The 15,637-nt window shown below is 41.6% G+C and overlaps 1 protein-coding gene across 1 annotated transcript; it reads right to left on the reverse strand.

Moving 5' to 3' along the window:
- Positions 1-4,905: 4,905 nt before the first annotated feature.
- Positions 4,906-6,144, reverse strand: LOC306702879 (forkhead box protein G1-like; the record flags this gene model as incomplete). Its single annotated transcript, XM_079168599.1, has 1 exon — positions 4,906-6,144. Exon 1 carries the CDS (start codon positions 6,139-6,141, stop codon positions 4,906-4,908), a length of 1,236 nt encoding a protein of 411 aa, XP_079024725.1. The 5' UTR covers positions 6,142-6,144.
- Between the last annotated feature and the right edge of the window lie 9,493 nt (positions 6,145-15,637).

Raw genomic sequence — 15,637 nt, forward strand, 5'->3', positions numbered from 1 at the left:
TGGAACATTAATGTCTTTATTGTAACGCCACTATATTTAGCACCATGAAAGGTGTATTATAATGGTTCAAGCTTAATTATGGTCAAAGACCTTTACGACACCTTAATGTATGAAATGTTATCTCACTGAGAACTGAAACAGCCTCATAATAATTTAAGATTATTAGAGAAAGCTGCAGAAATGTATAATGAACTAATGATAGTCATATTACGCTACAGCTTGAAGAAAACAGTTTTCCACAAGTTGAGGGTAAAGTGCTATTGAATAACACATTTACAAACTAATATCAGCAAACTGAAAAAAAACTGAAAATACTGTTTTGATTTTAGCCTGTTTTGATTTTTAGGTCAGTACGGCTGGATGTTGGTGGATGAACACACGTGGATCATGAGGCGTTACACGCTGCTCTCAAATTGTGTGTAAAACTCCAGACTCACTCAGTGAAATTTAGACTTCACAGAACTGAAATCAGAAAACGGAAACAAAACGATGCTGCAATTAACCTCAAACTCATCAAATAACCAAGACTGAAGCAAACTCTGAAGATAAATAGTCAAACTGCTGCATGATGAGGCCTCTGAATAACTAACATAATATAATAATGTGACAGTTCACACTGCTAAACTGATGCCATAATATCAACTAAAAAATACAGATTGAGAAAAACACAATACTGAATAGTCTGACTCCTTGCCCTTCTCCCAAAAACATTTTAAAAAAGTATTACGGTAAACTAAAAAAAAAGTAAAAAGTCAGTTATCAAAAAAGTAACAAAGATACTTGTGAACCTTTTAACAAATACCCCAAATAACCCTGAAAATATATAAATCAACCTTTGTGCTGCAAGTAATCCTAAAAAAGTCAAATTGAGTGTCCTGATGAAAATAAAAAAGTCTGAAAAAAGGTCCATTATGTCATGATGCAACTAAAAACCTTTCTTATATACTGTTCAAAAAACAATCAAGGTTTCTTCAAGTAAATCACACCAAAAAGAAATGAAAAAATATTTTTACCGGCACTAAAAGTCTTAAAAAGTCCTGTGTAATAAAAGTCACCCATAATAAAGTCACATGGCAAGTAATAATTATAAAAAAACAATAAAATAAAATTGAATGAACAGGTCATTACCTACCAACTACCAAAAAAACTCAAGCAATAAACAAACAATAAACAATACACTCAAACATTTAAAACTGCCAAAACAGTCAGTTCTGTATTAAAGAAAGATAAAAAACCTCTTGAAAGAGCACCCTGAGGAGAAATGTTTCTGCTTCCTCTGTCTGAGACGCTCTTATTTAAAAGAAGAGAAAGTAAATATCAGGATAACATTTTTCAAGAGCGTGAGGTTTTACGTTCCTCTGCACATCATCAGGCAGAAACTCTGCTTCGGGTTATTTCATCCTTTTTAATCAAGTTTAGTTTCTCTGAAAAACAAACAAACAGACGGACAGCAACGGAAACAGACAGTACAGACTTCATACAAGTGAATGCTAACAACAAAAGTGCAACAAAAGAAAATGGAAAAAACGTAAACATTATTATTTTTTTAAACCAAAATGGAAAACAGTGACATGGTTCAAATTTAAAAAGACGACCTGGATCAGATTTCATCCTGCTGCCAATTAACAGTGTTTCTTCCTCTGCAATCTTTTAATACTGTAATTCAATATCTATATAGGATACTTTTTGTGCTTCTTATTTTGCCAATAATAATCTTGTTTTTCTATGTGTTTACCAACATGTTAATATCTGTGTGTGTGTGTGTGTGTGTCTGTGTGTGTGTGTGTGTGTGTGTGTGTGTGTGTGTGTGTGTGTGTGTGTGTGTGTGTGTGTGTCAAGGTCAGCCTCTGTTTGGGCTTCAGGAGGCTTTTATTTTGGTCAGAGGTTACATAAGTTCTTTCTGTCTTGCTCTGTAAAACATAGTAATTAAAACATGGGGAGAAAGCAGCTTCTGGTTTGCTGTCTGCATGCTCAGCTGTTTCAAATATATCAACAGAAACATTACACAGGGATTCATTTTCAAAAACTCAAATTGAAATCAATTAAAATTAAATCCAACATGCGGGTTGTTTACAGTCAAAAGATTATATATTTATTTTTGCAATAAAAGGCCCCAAACTGATGGTGATTTAAATAATAATCGATATATTCAACAGTGCAGTTTAATATTATCAACAGCAGTGACCGGCGGATTTTAGCCTAATTTAAACCAGAATTATTTTTTTATATATATGAATTTCCTTTTAAATGTAATAATTCACATAATGATGTCACTTTTACTCAGTTCTGCAATTTAAAGTTTTTATATCATTGACATTTTATTGCTATACAGGCATCACATTAGCCATAAACAACCGTTTTATAAATCAACCTCATCTGCAGCCTCGTTTTCTCTACCGGAACGTTTATTTTTTTTGCTTTATTTTTTTAAAGGCAACATTTATTTGAGCCTGATTATGTTTCAGAGCTCAGACAGCACTGACCTGAGACCTGAGGACGGACCGATCAATACCACAGTGATCAATACATTGATAGTCAAACGCTCATTCTCTGCTTATAATAAAAGAAAATAGCATGAACATTAGGATATCTTTTCTAATGCAGTCACAAGGTTTTGAATTTTCTTTGTAAACAGTCAGGAAGAGATCTATTTGTTTCATCAAATGTGGGCTATAATGCTGATTAGGAAAACATAATACAACTGTACAAATTCAAATCATTTTAGTTATTGTTATTTTACTAGTTTGTGTCACATGATTCATGTAATTAAATAGTGACTAACTTGCACAAAATATTAATTGCAAAGGAATTATATATTGAGGAATAAATAATTATTATCAGTTTGAGTCCCCCAAAAGAAGAGAAAATCTAATTCACATAATCAGTACCTCCAAATGAACGTGGCTGTGGTGAAAAGACATCTGGGTGCTCTTTTGTAAAGTAAATGCATATCTTTTTTTTTTTAAGTTAATTTCTGGGCTACAAATAACAAGAGCAGACTCTTTATGAATCCTGCAACATGTTGGAATAAGGTTACAAAATAACAATGAATGAAACAAAAGTGTGTAGGAAAATAAATATTGTTTTCAGTTTTTAATCTACCACACCTTGTTGTCTTTTCACTAAAACCTCAGTATCACTAATATCGGCCCATGAAACATGAGTATCGGTATCAGATTGTCAGTTGCGGCCCTTCCCTCCCTGCTGAGGTCAGCTGATGCACGTTTGTATGATGCCATTGAAGCTTGTGTGTTGTTTGTTGCATAATATCGGCCTATCATTGCAGCTGGCTGAAAACCTCGTATCTCCCAGTGTGGTGAAGTTCAGAGACTCTTTTTTCATAAAAGCCTCAAAATAATTCCCCCAAAATGCACTTTCATCCAATGCCATTAAAATGAAATTAAGCTAAAACTGTCCCGATGACAACTGAGCCATGAGGAAGGCCATGAGATGTGTTGAAAGCTCTGGTGAAGTGGAGATTATTTTGTTAAACTACTATTTCCAAGGTCAACAATGAATCATCGTGCTCATTAAAATTATGTTTTTCTTATTAGTTTCCAGCAACACATTCTTTTTTTTTAAAGATGGTATTTTGGAGATACAAGCTTTTCGCCTGCTGTGTGTGTGCATGTGTGCATGTGTGTGTGTGTGTGTGTGTGTTAGGAGTGTGTTTTTTCACTCAGAAAACTGCAGAAAAAACTGTGCAGATGCGGCCAACGGTCACTTTAAATTTTTCCCCGGAAATAGGAGCAGGTCAGCGGGTAGTTCAAAATGGAATGGAGCTAAAGTGTTGTTGTTTTTTTATTTATTAAATAGTTTGTACGGCGGCCCTGAGCGCACATGCGCAGGAGGTTTTACGCTCGTACACACACACACACACACACACACACACACACACACACACACACACACACACACACACACACACAGGCCTAATCAAACCAAAAATCAACTGAAGTGAAGAGGACAATCTGGGATTTCATGATAAACAGAAAACATACAAAAACTTGTGTTACAGCTGCGTTGTTTTGCATAATTTTCCATATGAAGAGTTTTATTCCAAAAACAATTATATCCATGTATATATTGATTTACTTAAAGGAGTGGTTCAAGTAAAAACAAGTAATGTCTAGCACCGAAAGGCAGCAGTAAGGATGTTAGCTGAACTATAGTTCTGTCATATTGGAGAAAGTTTGTTTTACTTTTGAATATCATTATTTTGGAAGGAAACTCTTCACAGAGAGCAGTTTTTTAATATTCATGTGATTATTGTTATTATTGTTAGGCCTGTCTGGGGTCAAACCTGAGTAGAGATATGATTTGTAGGCTTGTTTCCTCTCAAAACCCCCGATTGTTTCTGCTGATTTTAAGGCTATATTTATTCATTATTTACTTATTCAAAAAAGATTGTCTTTTTTTCTCATTGATTGTCTCAAAATTCATAAATAATTACTAACCCTGTATGTCTCCTTTCACTCCCTCCCTCCCCCTTTTCTTCAATACTGATAAGTATACACTGACAAATAGAATTTAAATACATTGTACAATAAATACAAAACATAAATAAAAGACTCAAAGAAAGTACTGAAAATCTTTGTACAAGATATAAATAGCTGGAAATATACTTAAAGCGTTACCTTTGGCAAGTCTAGTTTACAGTTGTACAACCCGCGGGTAACACAAGTTTGTCCCTTTTTCAAACAATTGCGAAAAGAAATCCTTAAAAATAAACCCGTTGCTCTTCGGGGCGGAATATGGCCAAAAAAGGTTCACTTCATATATATTTTTTGCGTTCAATAATTGATATTTACCACTTATTATTTGCCCTTAACATGACGTCTTTTGTGCGTCCTCGTCCCGGTGCCATCCACTGCGAAGTGGTGGTGATGCGGGAGGAGGGGGAGTTCAGTTTAGGAAGTTAGAAGTCACCCTCTTTTGATGGGACAGCATCCCGGGGAACCCCGCGGACATGCCCGGGGAGAAGGACGGTAGAGAGCTATTTCTGAGGGAGTCCGAAAGCAGGGAATGCGAGGAGCTGCTGGTCGCTAAGCCGCCAAAACCCGATGCGCTCTGCTGGAGATGCGAGGGATGAGGAGGCGGTCCTCCTCCCGGCTGCCCCGGGGCCGCTGCATGCTGGGTTCCTGAGACAAAATACCCGGCAGACTGTCCGGAGAGAAGCCCGACCGGCGACGTGCTCATCCCGTAACTGTTCGTCAAGCCCAGCGCCCCGGCGGCCGACCCGCCGAGGATGGAGCGCCCCAGTTCCCCGTTGCTCAGCTGCTCCACTCCAGGCAGCAGCGAACCGTAGCCGGCAGCCTGGTTCAAAAACCCGGGTGAGGATCCGTTGTAGTGCGGGTGGTGGTGGTGGTGATGGTGCAGGGAGAGAAAGGGAGATATCTGCCAGTAGAGCGGGTTGTTCGCCCGCTCGTTAATCCCCAAGCCGAGAGGAGCGAAGCGCAGCCCGCGCTTCATCGCCAGCTTGCCCCGGGAGGTGGCGGAGCGTCTGCGGAGCTTCCCGGTTGTCCCTCCGATGAAAACATCATCGCTGCTCGGGTCCAGCATCCAGTAGTTCCCCTTCCCCGGGTCGTCGTAGTGCCTGGGCACCTTGACGAAGCACTTATTGAGACTCAGGTTGTGCCGAATGGAGTTTTGCCAGCCCTGCTTGTGCTCCCGGTAATACGGGAAGTTTTTCATGATGAACTCATAGATGCCGTTCAGCGTGAGCCGCTTTTCGGGGCTCTGCCGGATGGCCATCATGATCAGGGCGTTGTAACTGAACGGAGGCTTGTCATATTTCCCGTTTTTCCCGCTATTATTGCCGTTAGTATTCTGCTCCGGTGTGGCCTTGGCGCCGTCCCCTCCGCCCTCCTCCCCCTCTTCCCCCTGCTCCTCCTTGGCCGGCTTCTCCGGGTCCAAAGCTGCAGCCGTGGAGTCCACCTCCAGTGGGTCCAGCGACTTCTCAGAGTCGGAGCCCGGGGTAGGAGAGAAGGTCCCCGGGATGCCAACGACCGCGGCGGCGGCGGCGGCGGCGGCAGCAGCAGCGACGGGGTCCGGTCTGTCGCACTTAGAGGGAAGCAGGAGGCTCTTGATACTGAAGGAGGAGGACCGGTGGACGGTCGGCGGGTCTTTTACATCCTCCATGCCCGGTGGCGGGTCTCCCAAAAACGAGGAATAAATAATAATAATAAAAAAAATAACAACTCCAAGCTCGTCCACCTCCGTTATCCGGGCTGGAAACGAAAGAGAGACAGAGAGGAGAGAGAAAGGAGGGTCAGGATGAGAGATGCATGGATGGAGGAGTGGAGAGAGAGAATAGAGACAGAGCGAGAGAGAGAGAGAGAGAGAGAGAGAGAGATCGTGAGAGAGAGAGATAGAGAGAGAGGGAGAGGGAGCGTGGCTTGAATGTAGAGAAATTAGTAATTAAGGAGGTTCCGACTCGCAGCTACATCACGGAGAGGAGGAGCTTCTCCAACTTGCTGATTTTATCAACAAATCCTCTTTTATGCTTCTTCCTCTCCATCCTTCCGTCTCCAAAGTGAGACTCTGTCGACCTTTAATGTCTCCAACAACACTAACCTGTCATTTGTATCTGATCTCTTTAATCTGTCTCTTTCGGTATTTACGCGCGTGCACCTCACCCTAAATGTGTTCACGTAATTGTGCCGATCGTCATGCACCCTCCTCTCTGTGAATTTGTGCGTAAAATCCCCTACAGAGCTTGTGCGTAAAAGCGCACGTCTGCGTGTGCGCGCATGTGCATGTGCGTAAAAGCGCACAGGCGGCGAGGGCAGTCAGCCTCCTCGGCTTTGTTTTCTCAACGACAGTAATAGTTTGAATTCATGTCGGCAAACACAGCTCGTGCACGGTCGGTGTGCACTCATGTGTGTGTTTTGGGGTAAGGGCGAGAGGAGGAGGAGGCAGGGTGAAGCACTGAGCGCGCCGCTATTGTTTACTGATAAAAATCATTCTGGAAACACACACACACACAGAGCCCAGAGGCGGCAGGTCAGACGCTGTAACCCGAGTGCCTCCTTTTGGTAGCAGTCAGTACTGCAGATCATAAAAGCCTGTTTAACACTGAGTCAAACCCCCAAGATGTGTTATAGCTGCCATTGAAGATATCGAGGTATGTCCTCTATATTGTTTCTGGGAATTTGGAATTTTAATGTTTTACAGTATCACACAAATTACACTGAAAATTCGTCGATGTCAACCAAAATTATATGTGTACATTATATGTATATATATTCTGGTTGACTTTGTGATTTAAGGTTTTAAAAACAAGTCTTTCAAGTCTTTTCAAAACCTATATAAACTGCAGTTCTGCGCCTTTGTCAAAACAACTTGCTGTAGTGTTATTTTTGGTAGATAAAAAAAAGATATGACTCAGGCTGCTGTCTGCGGGAAGTACAGAGGTGAACATTAAACCTTGAAATTTCAGAAATAAAAATAAAAGTAGAGGCTGCAGGGCCTTCATCAGCAGCACATGCTTCATGTTGCCAGCTCATTGAGAATCAGTACTATTGCTTTTTCTACTGCACTGCACATAATCACTATTATTTCACCCCGACAGGTAACAAAGGCTCCAGCTCGCGTTGAGTGACCCAAAATGGAGCACTACCACTGTGGAATGAGCTCGTCCAGCTAACAGCAGGTGATTGCAGGTGTTTGGAGTGGAGAGAGCATGATGCTCAAAAAGCCTGTAAAAGTCGAGCAAATTTGGATTATTGTGCCATCTTCAGGACACAGAGCAGCAAATGGTTAGTGGTGACTTTACTTTTGTCTGCCCATGTGTGTGTGTGTGTGTGTTTGTGTGTGTGTGTGTGTGTGTGTGTGTGTGTGTGTCTGCCGGCTGCAAGTGTTGTGTTTGTCCTAATTCAGCCACCGATTGTGTTTTAAGTGTTAACAATTCATGTATTTCCACATTTATTACTTCTGTTGTAGCCTAAGCCACAAACTTAAATAGCCTAATAAGAGTTCTTTGACAGAGAGACCCCTCCTAAAAACAGGTCTTAATCATGAATTGTATCAACTATAGACGTCGTCTCTGTGATGGGCAAGAGCCACTCGGGGCTTTGAAACACATTAGTGACCAAACAGTGGAATCACAACTTCCTGGTCAGTCGCCAAACAATACTTTTTCCCATGGACTTACATTGGGAAAGAGACTTCTGTGGGCTGATAATAGTTTTTGATGTAAATCAACTTCCCAGGATGTGAACTTGAACAACCCTCATTTAAACCATTAAGTCCCAAAGGTTGTAAAATGCACTAATAGTTATTATCCTTCCTCCGTTCATGTGAATTTGAACGAGGCTGGACAGAGAGCTTGGAGGTGGGGTTAAAGGAAACGCTAGTGCACTTGTTCTATGGATGAAGAAGATCAACGGAAGAGCTGAGTAATTAGGAATGAAAGGGGGTCCCGCCTCCAATGCTGTATCCATCCATGGGGGCTCCATCCGTCGCCATCTTGGCAGTAAATACACAGCCTAACTCCTAGCTAGCAACCTGGTACGGCACCCGCCTGTCACTCAAAGCGGCCACGCCTTCAAGTGTGCTTAACTTTAAGGCTTAATATAATGTAAACAGTGAGTAACATTACAACCCCCCCCCCCCCCCCACCTTTTAAAATACAGTTTATAGAGTTATCACCGCTCTAAATATTCTATAAAACAGAGAAGTCCAAATGATCTCCATTTATTCATCCTAGAAATTATAGTTTCAACCTCTAATGCAGAATAGAAGACACAGCTGAGCATGTAAAACAACAACACAGCTTTAAAGGACCAAGTGATCCGTCAGTTAATTCATTAGTTGAAATTGAAACACATGTAAATATTAATTTTGGATTTTTGAGATAGCAGATTTTACAAGCTGCATTCAGTGACACACACTGAGCTCTGTGATCGTTTGTTTACACTCACTGCAGATTTTGTATGACAACAGAGCTGAAATCCAGATTACCCCCCCCCCCCCCCACACACACACAAACACACACACACACAACGGTCTTCCTCCTCCAATCTGCCGTATTAAATCTCTGCTGTGTTTTTGTACCAGATGGTGTTTCTGTTTAACTGGATCTGAACCTCCAACAAAGGCTCTGTTTGGGCTGCGTTCACAAGCATGAAGACTCAAACACAAACACACACATTGATTCAAAACAGTACATTTAGATTTTTCCCTGAGCAGTGAGGGATTATTATTGACATTTCAGACGCTCTCACTTTCAGTTGTAACATCCAAATGAAGAGGTTTAGATAATCTGGATGAACTGAGTAAATGTTATTAGCACTCAGAAACGATGGACAACGTTAAAAAGTAATCCATCAGAACATGTTGTCAACGACGGCTCGATGACGCTGCATTGCAAGTTTTCTTTGTTATCCATGTTGGTAACCTGTGTATCTTTGGGACAGGAAGTGTGAGAGCTCCCTATAAAACGTTCTGCGGCTTTGAGCTACAACACGCTCTTGTAATGAGAGGCCTCCTGGTGGTTAACAAATCAAATGGTTTCTTAAGTTCTTGCAATCCTGTTGTGACAGAAGAACTTTCCAGAACTCTGCTTCTCCACTGGGCTGTTTCCCTGCTTCATCTCCTCGGTCAGACAGTTTCAGTGTCTGTGTCAGTTTTTCCGCTGGCCGAACTCGCCACCAGCTGCACAGATTACACAACTGTTGCCAAAACAGCAAAAGTATTTATGAGCAGCTTTTAAGAGTTAGATTATCATGAGTCTGGTCTCACAAAACATGAACTTGGCTGACTCCTCGTTCACCGTCATGAGCGCTCCATTGAGAAGGGGAACAGAAAACCTGACGCAACCTCCCAGCTTTCTTTTTACATTACTCCCTCTTATAGCCTACAGCAGAATCACATTGAAGGTCTGGTCTCGTGTCGATTTCACCTGTTAAATCCAATTTAGTCATCAAGGAGAGAAGACTGGAGGAAGGAGATTTAAAGCTCCAGGTGATCTCCTTTTCAAATGACAGACTTCTTAGCATTTAGTTGGTTTTCGTCTCTTCTTCCTTTCTCTCGTTCTTCTTGCTTGTGTCCAAAGCTGCAGCCACATGATGAGGATGAGGATTTGTGCTTATTTATTCATAATGGTAACGAAGGAGTGGCTCGTTGATGTCTTTTAATAGTTTCTGGACAACAATGGAACTCCATGGCACAGAAAAAGAGTATATATCCAGATAAGATATCCAGACACAGATCACATGTTTATACCAAGTGAAAACTGGGTTCAGAAAGTAGATCTTTCAATGATTTTGTAGCTCCAGTATCAGATGATAAGCTTCACAGCTTTATGGCTGCATTAAGGTTTGCAATAAGACATAGATTTCAGTTTTACAGATTACTAATTTAAATTTGTGCAGTAAATATCTTAAAACCAGTAAGGCATTCCTTATGCGTGTGTGTGTGCAGTGTAATGTCAATAAATCATTCATCTCCATATAAAATACTGATGTCACAACCACCCATGCACATATGTACATCGAGGGCTACATGTGTAAATGGAGCTAAATGGGAAGGGCGAGGCATTAACACTGGTAGGATTACAGATTCAGTTCCCACTGAGGCCAGCTGGTTCTTTAATATTTTGCAGGCTGGCGATGTTTTGTCAGCTCGTATGAAATCATCCAACAAACTGCATGCACATCATGTTAGAACGTACCTCCTGAGGACTGATATGTGTTCATTTATTTGGCTTAAAGAAACATGTGCATGTGCATTCATTATTGAATGAGTGAGTGAGTGAGTGTGCACCTCTGTGTCTGTCCACGGCTAATCTCGCATTCTGCTCCAGCAAACTGCATAATATTTTGGGCGCGCAGTTATGGCTGCATGGTCAAGGACCTCTTGTGGTTGCGGTGACTTACACGTTTTTTCAAAACACCTTTTATTGCCTGTTTCCATTGACTGCCTGCTGATACTAGTGATAACACAGCTGAGGGAATCGCCGACCCTCCCCCCAAACCGCTACTCTGCGCCAACGGAATGGGCGGTGTGTTTGGCTAACAGCTGATGGAGCTACCAGTACACACACACACTGCTGTAGCAACTCAGCCGCTGCTATGCGGGCAAACAGCTTCGTGAGTTTAATTTTGTTTTTGACAAGATTGTATGAAGGGTATTATACTACGACTTTGCGCTGATTGCTTGCATACATTACCGCTTGTTCTTGAGTTTGAATAGAGTGTGTTTCGACAATGTTTTACAGCCCATTAGATGTGTTCATCACCGGTTGTTAGTTGGCTCACTTTTAATGTTTTGTATAATGTGTTTGGCTAACCACTAACAGCTAACAGAACTACCATTACACACACTGCACATCTCCACAATTCAGCTGCAGTGGGCCAGATTGTATGACAAGTCTTATACGACGACTTTGCCCCAATTGCCTGCAGTCACCGCTGCTTGTTTTTGAGTTTGAATGAAGTGTTACAGCTGACAGTAGATGAGTTTCACTTTAATCCCATTTCATGAGTTCTCGATTCTCCTTTTAATTAAACATTTATCTGCAAAATATTATCAAGAGCGTTATTCTGATCATACGTCTGGTGTGTGTAATCACAAAATCATAGAAATCTGAAGTATAGTTCTAGGGATTTAGAGGCCTGTTCACTGTTTTGTGAACCAGGAAATTTATGTCAAGTAATTCATCAATAGTTTGTTGGAAACTATGATATGATCTGACAGCCTGTCAGTCAGTATGAAGCATCAGCAACGTTGTTTTTCAAGCATGAGCTGCCGCCCCAACTCGACAGCCATATCTTTGACCTCTGTGCCGGGTCTTTCATTGACCTCTGTCATCGCAGTTTTGAAAGTTACGCGGTCGAAGCCGCGGCTGTCGTCACCTACTGGACTTCCAGGACGCTCTCTATTTGAAAAATACCTCTCAACCTGATTTTGTTTCCTTTTCAGGTACCTATGCTGGTCTGTCATCCGCCAAAGTTTTAAACAAGCTGTGACAGATATGACAGCATCATCGGCGAACTGTATCATATTCGCTTATGGGCATGACATGATCCAGCTCGAAATGGTTTAAAGTTTAAACTAAACTGTTTTTAGGAGGAGGAGGAGGAGGCAGTCTCAGTGGAGAAAGGAGGACAGTGGATGGGGACTTACTTCCTGTCAAAGCATGTTAAGAGCGAGGCGGTCGTACTGTACTGCGGTAACTCCCTCTGGAGTGTACAGTGCAGGGAGGAGATGGGTCCTGGTCCTCCATGTTGGCGATATTATTACAGCCTGAGCCGTTACACCGAGAGACGCCAAACTAAATCAGGCTGACTAGGCAGCAGCTTTGGGGTCATCCGAAGTTCACAGCTATTAATAGCACCGGGCGTTAGAGAACCACTGAACACACACACACACACACATTGCTCCTCCCATACAACAACACACATCTACACACAGCATATTTGTACAAGTACATGCATACATGCAACCCCCACAAGGCTTTACCATACACACACACACACACACGCGCCACAGTGCAAGGAAACACGTGCACACTCGTCATTGAGAGAATGAGGCGGGGGAGACTAGGGCAGAGAGGAGGAGGACGACGAAGGCAGGCCTGGTTGGCGCAGCATCAGAGCACCCATGTTGCCACGAGGCAGAGAGACAACAAAGCGTCCGTTACAAATCAAAACATTCGGTTGATTCATTCTGGGATGTTTTACTGGCCTCCGCCCCCTCCCTCCCTCCTTCTCCATCCCTCCTTCTCCACCCCCTTCTCTCTCTCTCTCTCTCTCTCTCTCTCTCTGTCTGATGTGTTTGGGATGCTCACACACTGACCTACATTGGAAAAACAGTGATGAAATTGGGGGCTTGTGAGTTTGTTTGTGTGGTTGTCAGTGCCAGGTTTGTGAGTGCATGAAAGAGTTTGTTTTTGTTTATGCACATGCATTTAATGTTTGTTTTTGCATGCATATGTAAGTATTTTAAGACTGTGTATTCTATGATTTGCAATATGCAGCATGTGGTCAGTCCTGAATGTCAAAAGGGAACCTGCTGCCGTGTTAATCTTACCAGGGTCATGGTCATTGGTGTGGAAACATCGCTAACTGTCCATTTTAAAAACAAACTATGGCATATTAAGGAATTCTTAGCCTAAGCGTAGCTTAGCAGAAAGCCTGGAAGCAATTAGCCTGGCTGTTAAAAATATCAGCAACGATGCATTATTATTATTTACACTTATTACACTTATTTATTTAATCCATACAATGTGACAGTGAGTCAAAGATTCATTGTCCAGCTGCAGATATTTACCAAACCATTATTTTTGTGTTTGTGTGTCTTGACACATATTTCACACCGCATCATCCAGTTAACCAGGCGGAAGATTAAAACACACACACACACACACACACTTCACCCTCTGTTTGCCTCCTGGCTGTTCATTCAGCTTTGCACAAAATATACACAAATTGTCCATTTTAACAAAAAGATCAATTATATATACAGTCGCTGACTTAATCCATAAATATTCAGATATACATATATTATACATATAAACTGATAATTAGAATTTCAAACATTCCTGTTAGTGTGTGTTCCAGCAAAGTCATCTTTTACTGGATTGCACTGATTATTAATACAAGTGGGTTTCTGAAATGAATCCCTGATATTCATTGACTGATAACTAAGAAAAGAATATTAATTACATTTCAAGTGTCATTATCTTGCTTGAGAAACGGGTCAAATACAATTACAGTTCGTCAGGTCCTAAATGAGCTCTTGTGTGTATTAGCTGTTCATTCATCTGTTGTTATTCTGCAGCTCTCTGCCCATTCCTCTACTTCTTATGCAATGTGCTCTCTATTTGTGTGCAGTTGGCTGACGTGCACATGTTCTGTGATTAGCCGGTGTTTCTGCTGCTGACTCGAGGTGTTCCTCATGGGCCAGCGTTCAGCCCGCTTTACACCGAAAGTGGATTAATGGGTCAGTTTAGCGAAGTTCATCCAGGGTTCAAGTTACAGTTCAAATAGAGTTCAGCTGAGGGGAGACAGAGGGGAGGAGGGAGAGCCAGAGCCTCTCTGCTGGAAAACACGGAGATAGAAACAAACGATCAAAACAGAACAGAGATACGAACACAGAACCCTACAAACATAAAGAAAGATCAGAGATAGAAACAGAACGATCAAAACAGAACAAAGATATGAACACAGAACCCTACAAACATAAAGAAAGATCAGAGATAGAAACAGAACGATCAAAACAGAACAGAGATATGAACACAGAACCCTGAATATATAATAAAAGGTCAAAAATAGAAACAATGAAAAAGAAAAACATAAAGAAAGAACAGCGATAGTAACAGAACTATGAAACAGAACAGAGATATATACACAGAACCATAAAAACAGGTAGGACTCAATCTCTAATTATGTGTTCAAACTGATCATTATTATTTTGTATGACGACAATAGGTCCTGAAATGTTTTGGTGCTTTCCAGAAATGCTCTTTCCATCGGACACATGTCATTAAATGACTTGTAGACACCATAGGCTGCTGTAGGCTATTGTTCTCTTCGCTTACACCAAATACAGAAAGTAGTGAGCCAAGCTAAACAGATAATGACACCAAACCAGCTGAGAAGTTATGTGAGGACGCTGACTTTGTAAAATGTAACAGCCTGCAGTCACATTAGCTTGTCACTCAGTGACGCCCCACGAAACTAACACAAAAACCGTCAACACTGCAGCGTAACTTATGTGGGATGACATTCAGGTTATCAAACTTGAGAATCTCTACTAGAACCTAAAAGAAAGTTTTGATGGTTTGAACATTGGGTCTCAATAGACGAACAAATGTGTTCTTATTCGTCTCACACAAGTGATTGAAGGGAATTTGGCACATTTTATAGAATTTCTGCAAACGAAGTCCAGGATTGGTCGAAGTCTCTCTAGTCTGCCTGAATTCTGGGATTCTTTCTGCAACCTATTTCCAGGTCTTTACACATTTCTTTCACCGTCAGGACTCACAAAAACTGAACATTTTGCTGTTTGTCTCTTTCTGCCCAGTTAGTTTGTACACTGAAGTATTCTCACGGTCAAACTCCAGCTAAGCGGTTGTGTGAAGCACCGGAGCCTCCTCTGAAATATGGATTATGGACGTGATGAATTATGCTACACACTGCGATCGGCACGAGTCGGGAACAGCATCCAACTTATTCATGAGGTGCAGCGGGAGCTGAGGGACAGCTGTGCTCCCGAGACCCTGCTGCTCAGCGCTGCATTAGCTTCTTGAACCACAAGCTCAGGATTTAGCTGCAGGATTTAACTTTAACTGTGACTGAGGTCCAGAGGTGGGGAGGTGACGTAGGCGACCGCAGTTGTTGACGTCAGAAGGTGGACGACGAAGAAGAAAAGACGTCTAGTCCGTTAATATGATAACCAGAGCAGTTATTAAAATCTTTTTTACAATTTGTCTATTTTTTCAGACCAGATTGTGTGCGTTTTGTTGACAGCGGAGGAGACCATCATATCCAATATGACCTCAAGTTTAGAAACGATAGAATTTAGTATTTTCTGCCAGAGGTACAAAACATGCCTCTTGAGTAAGTGCTGAATAACTTTAAAAGTTGATGATCTTAACAACGCCAATGGGCTGAGAGGTCAAGAGGTCAAG

This window comes from Pholis gunnellus (genome assembly GCF_910591455.1).
Source record: "Pholis gunnellus genome assembly, chromosome: 11".
Classification (NCBI taxonomy): Eukaryota; Metazoa; Chordata; class Actinopteri; order Perciformes; family Pholidae; genus Pholis; species Pholis gunnellus.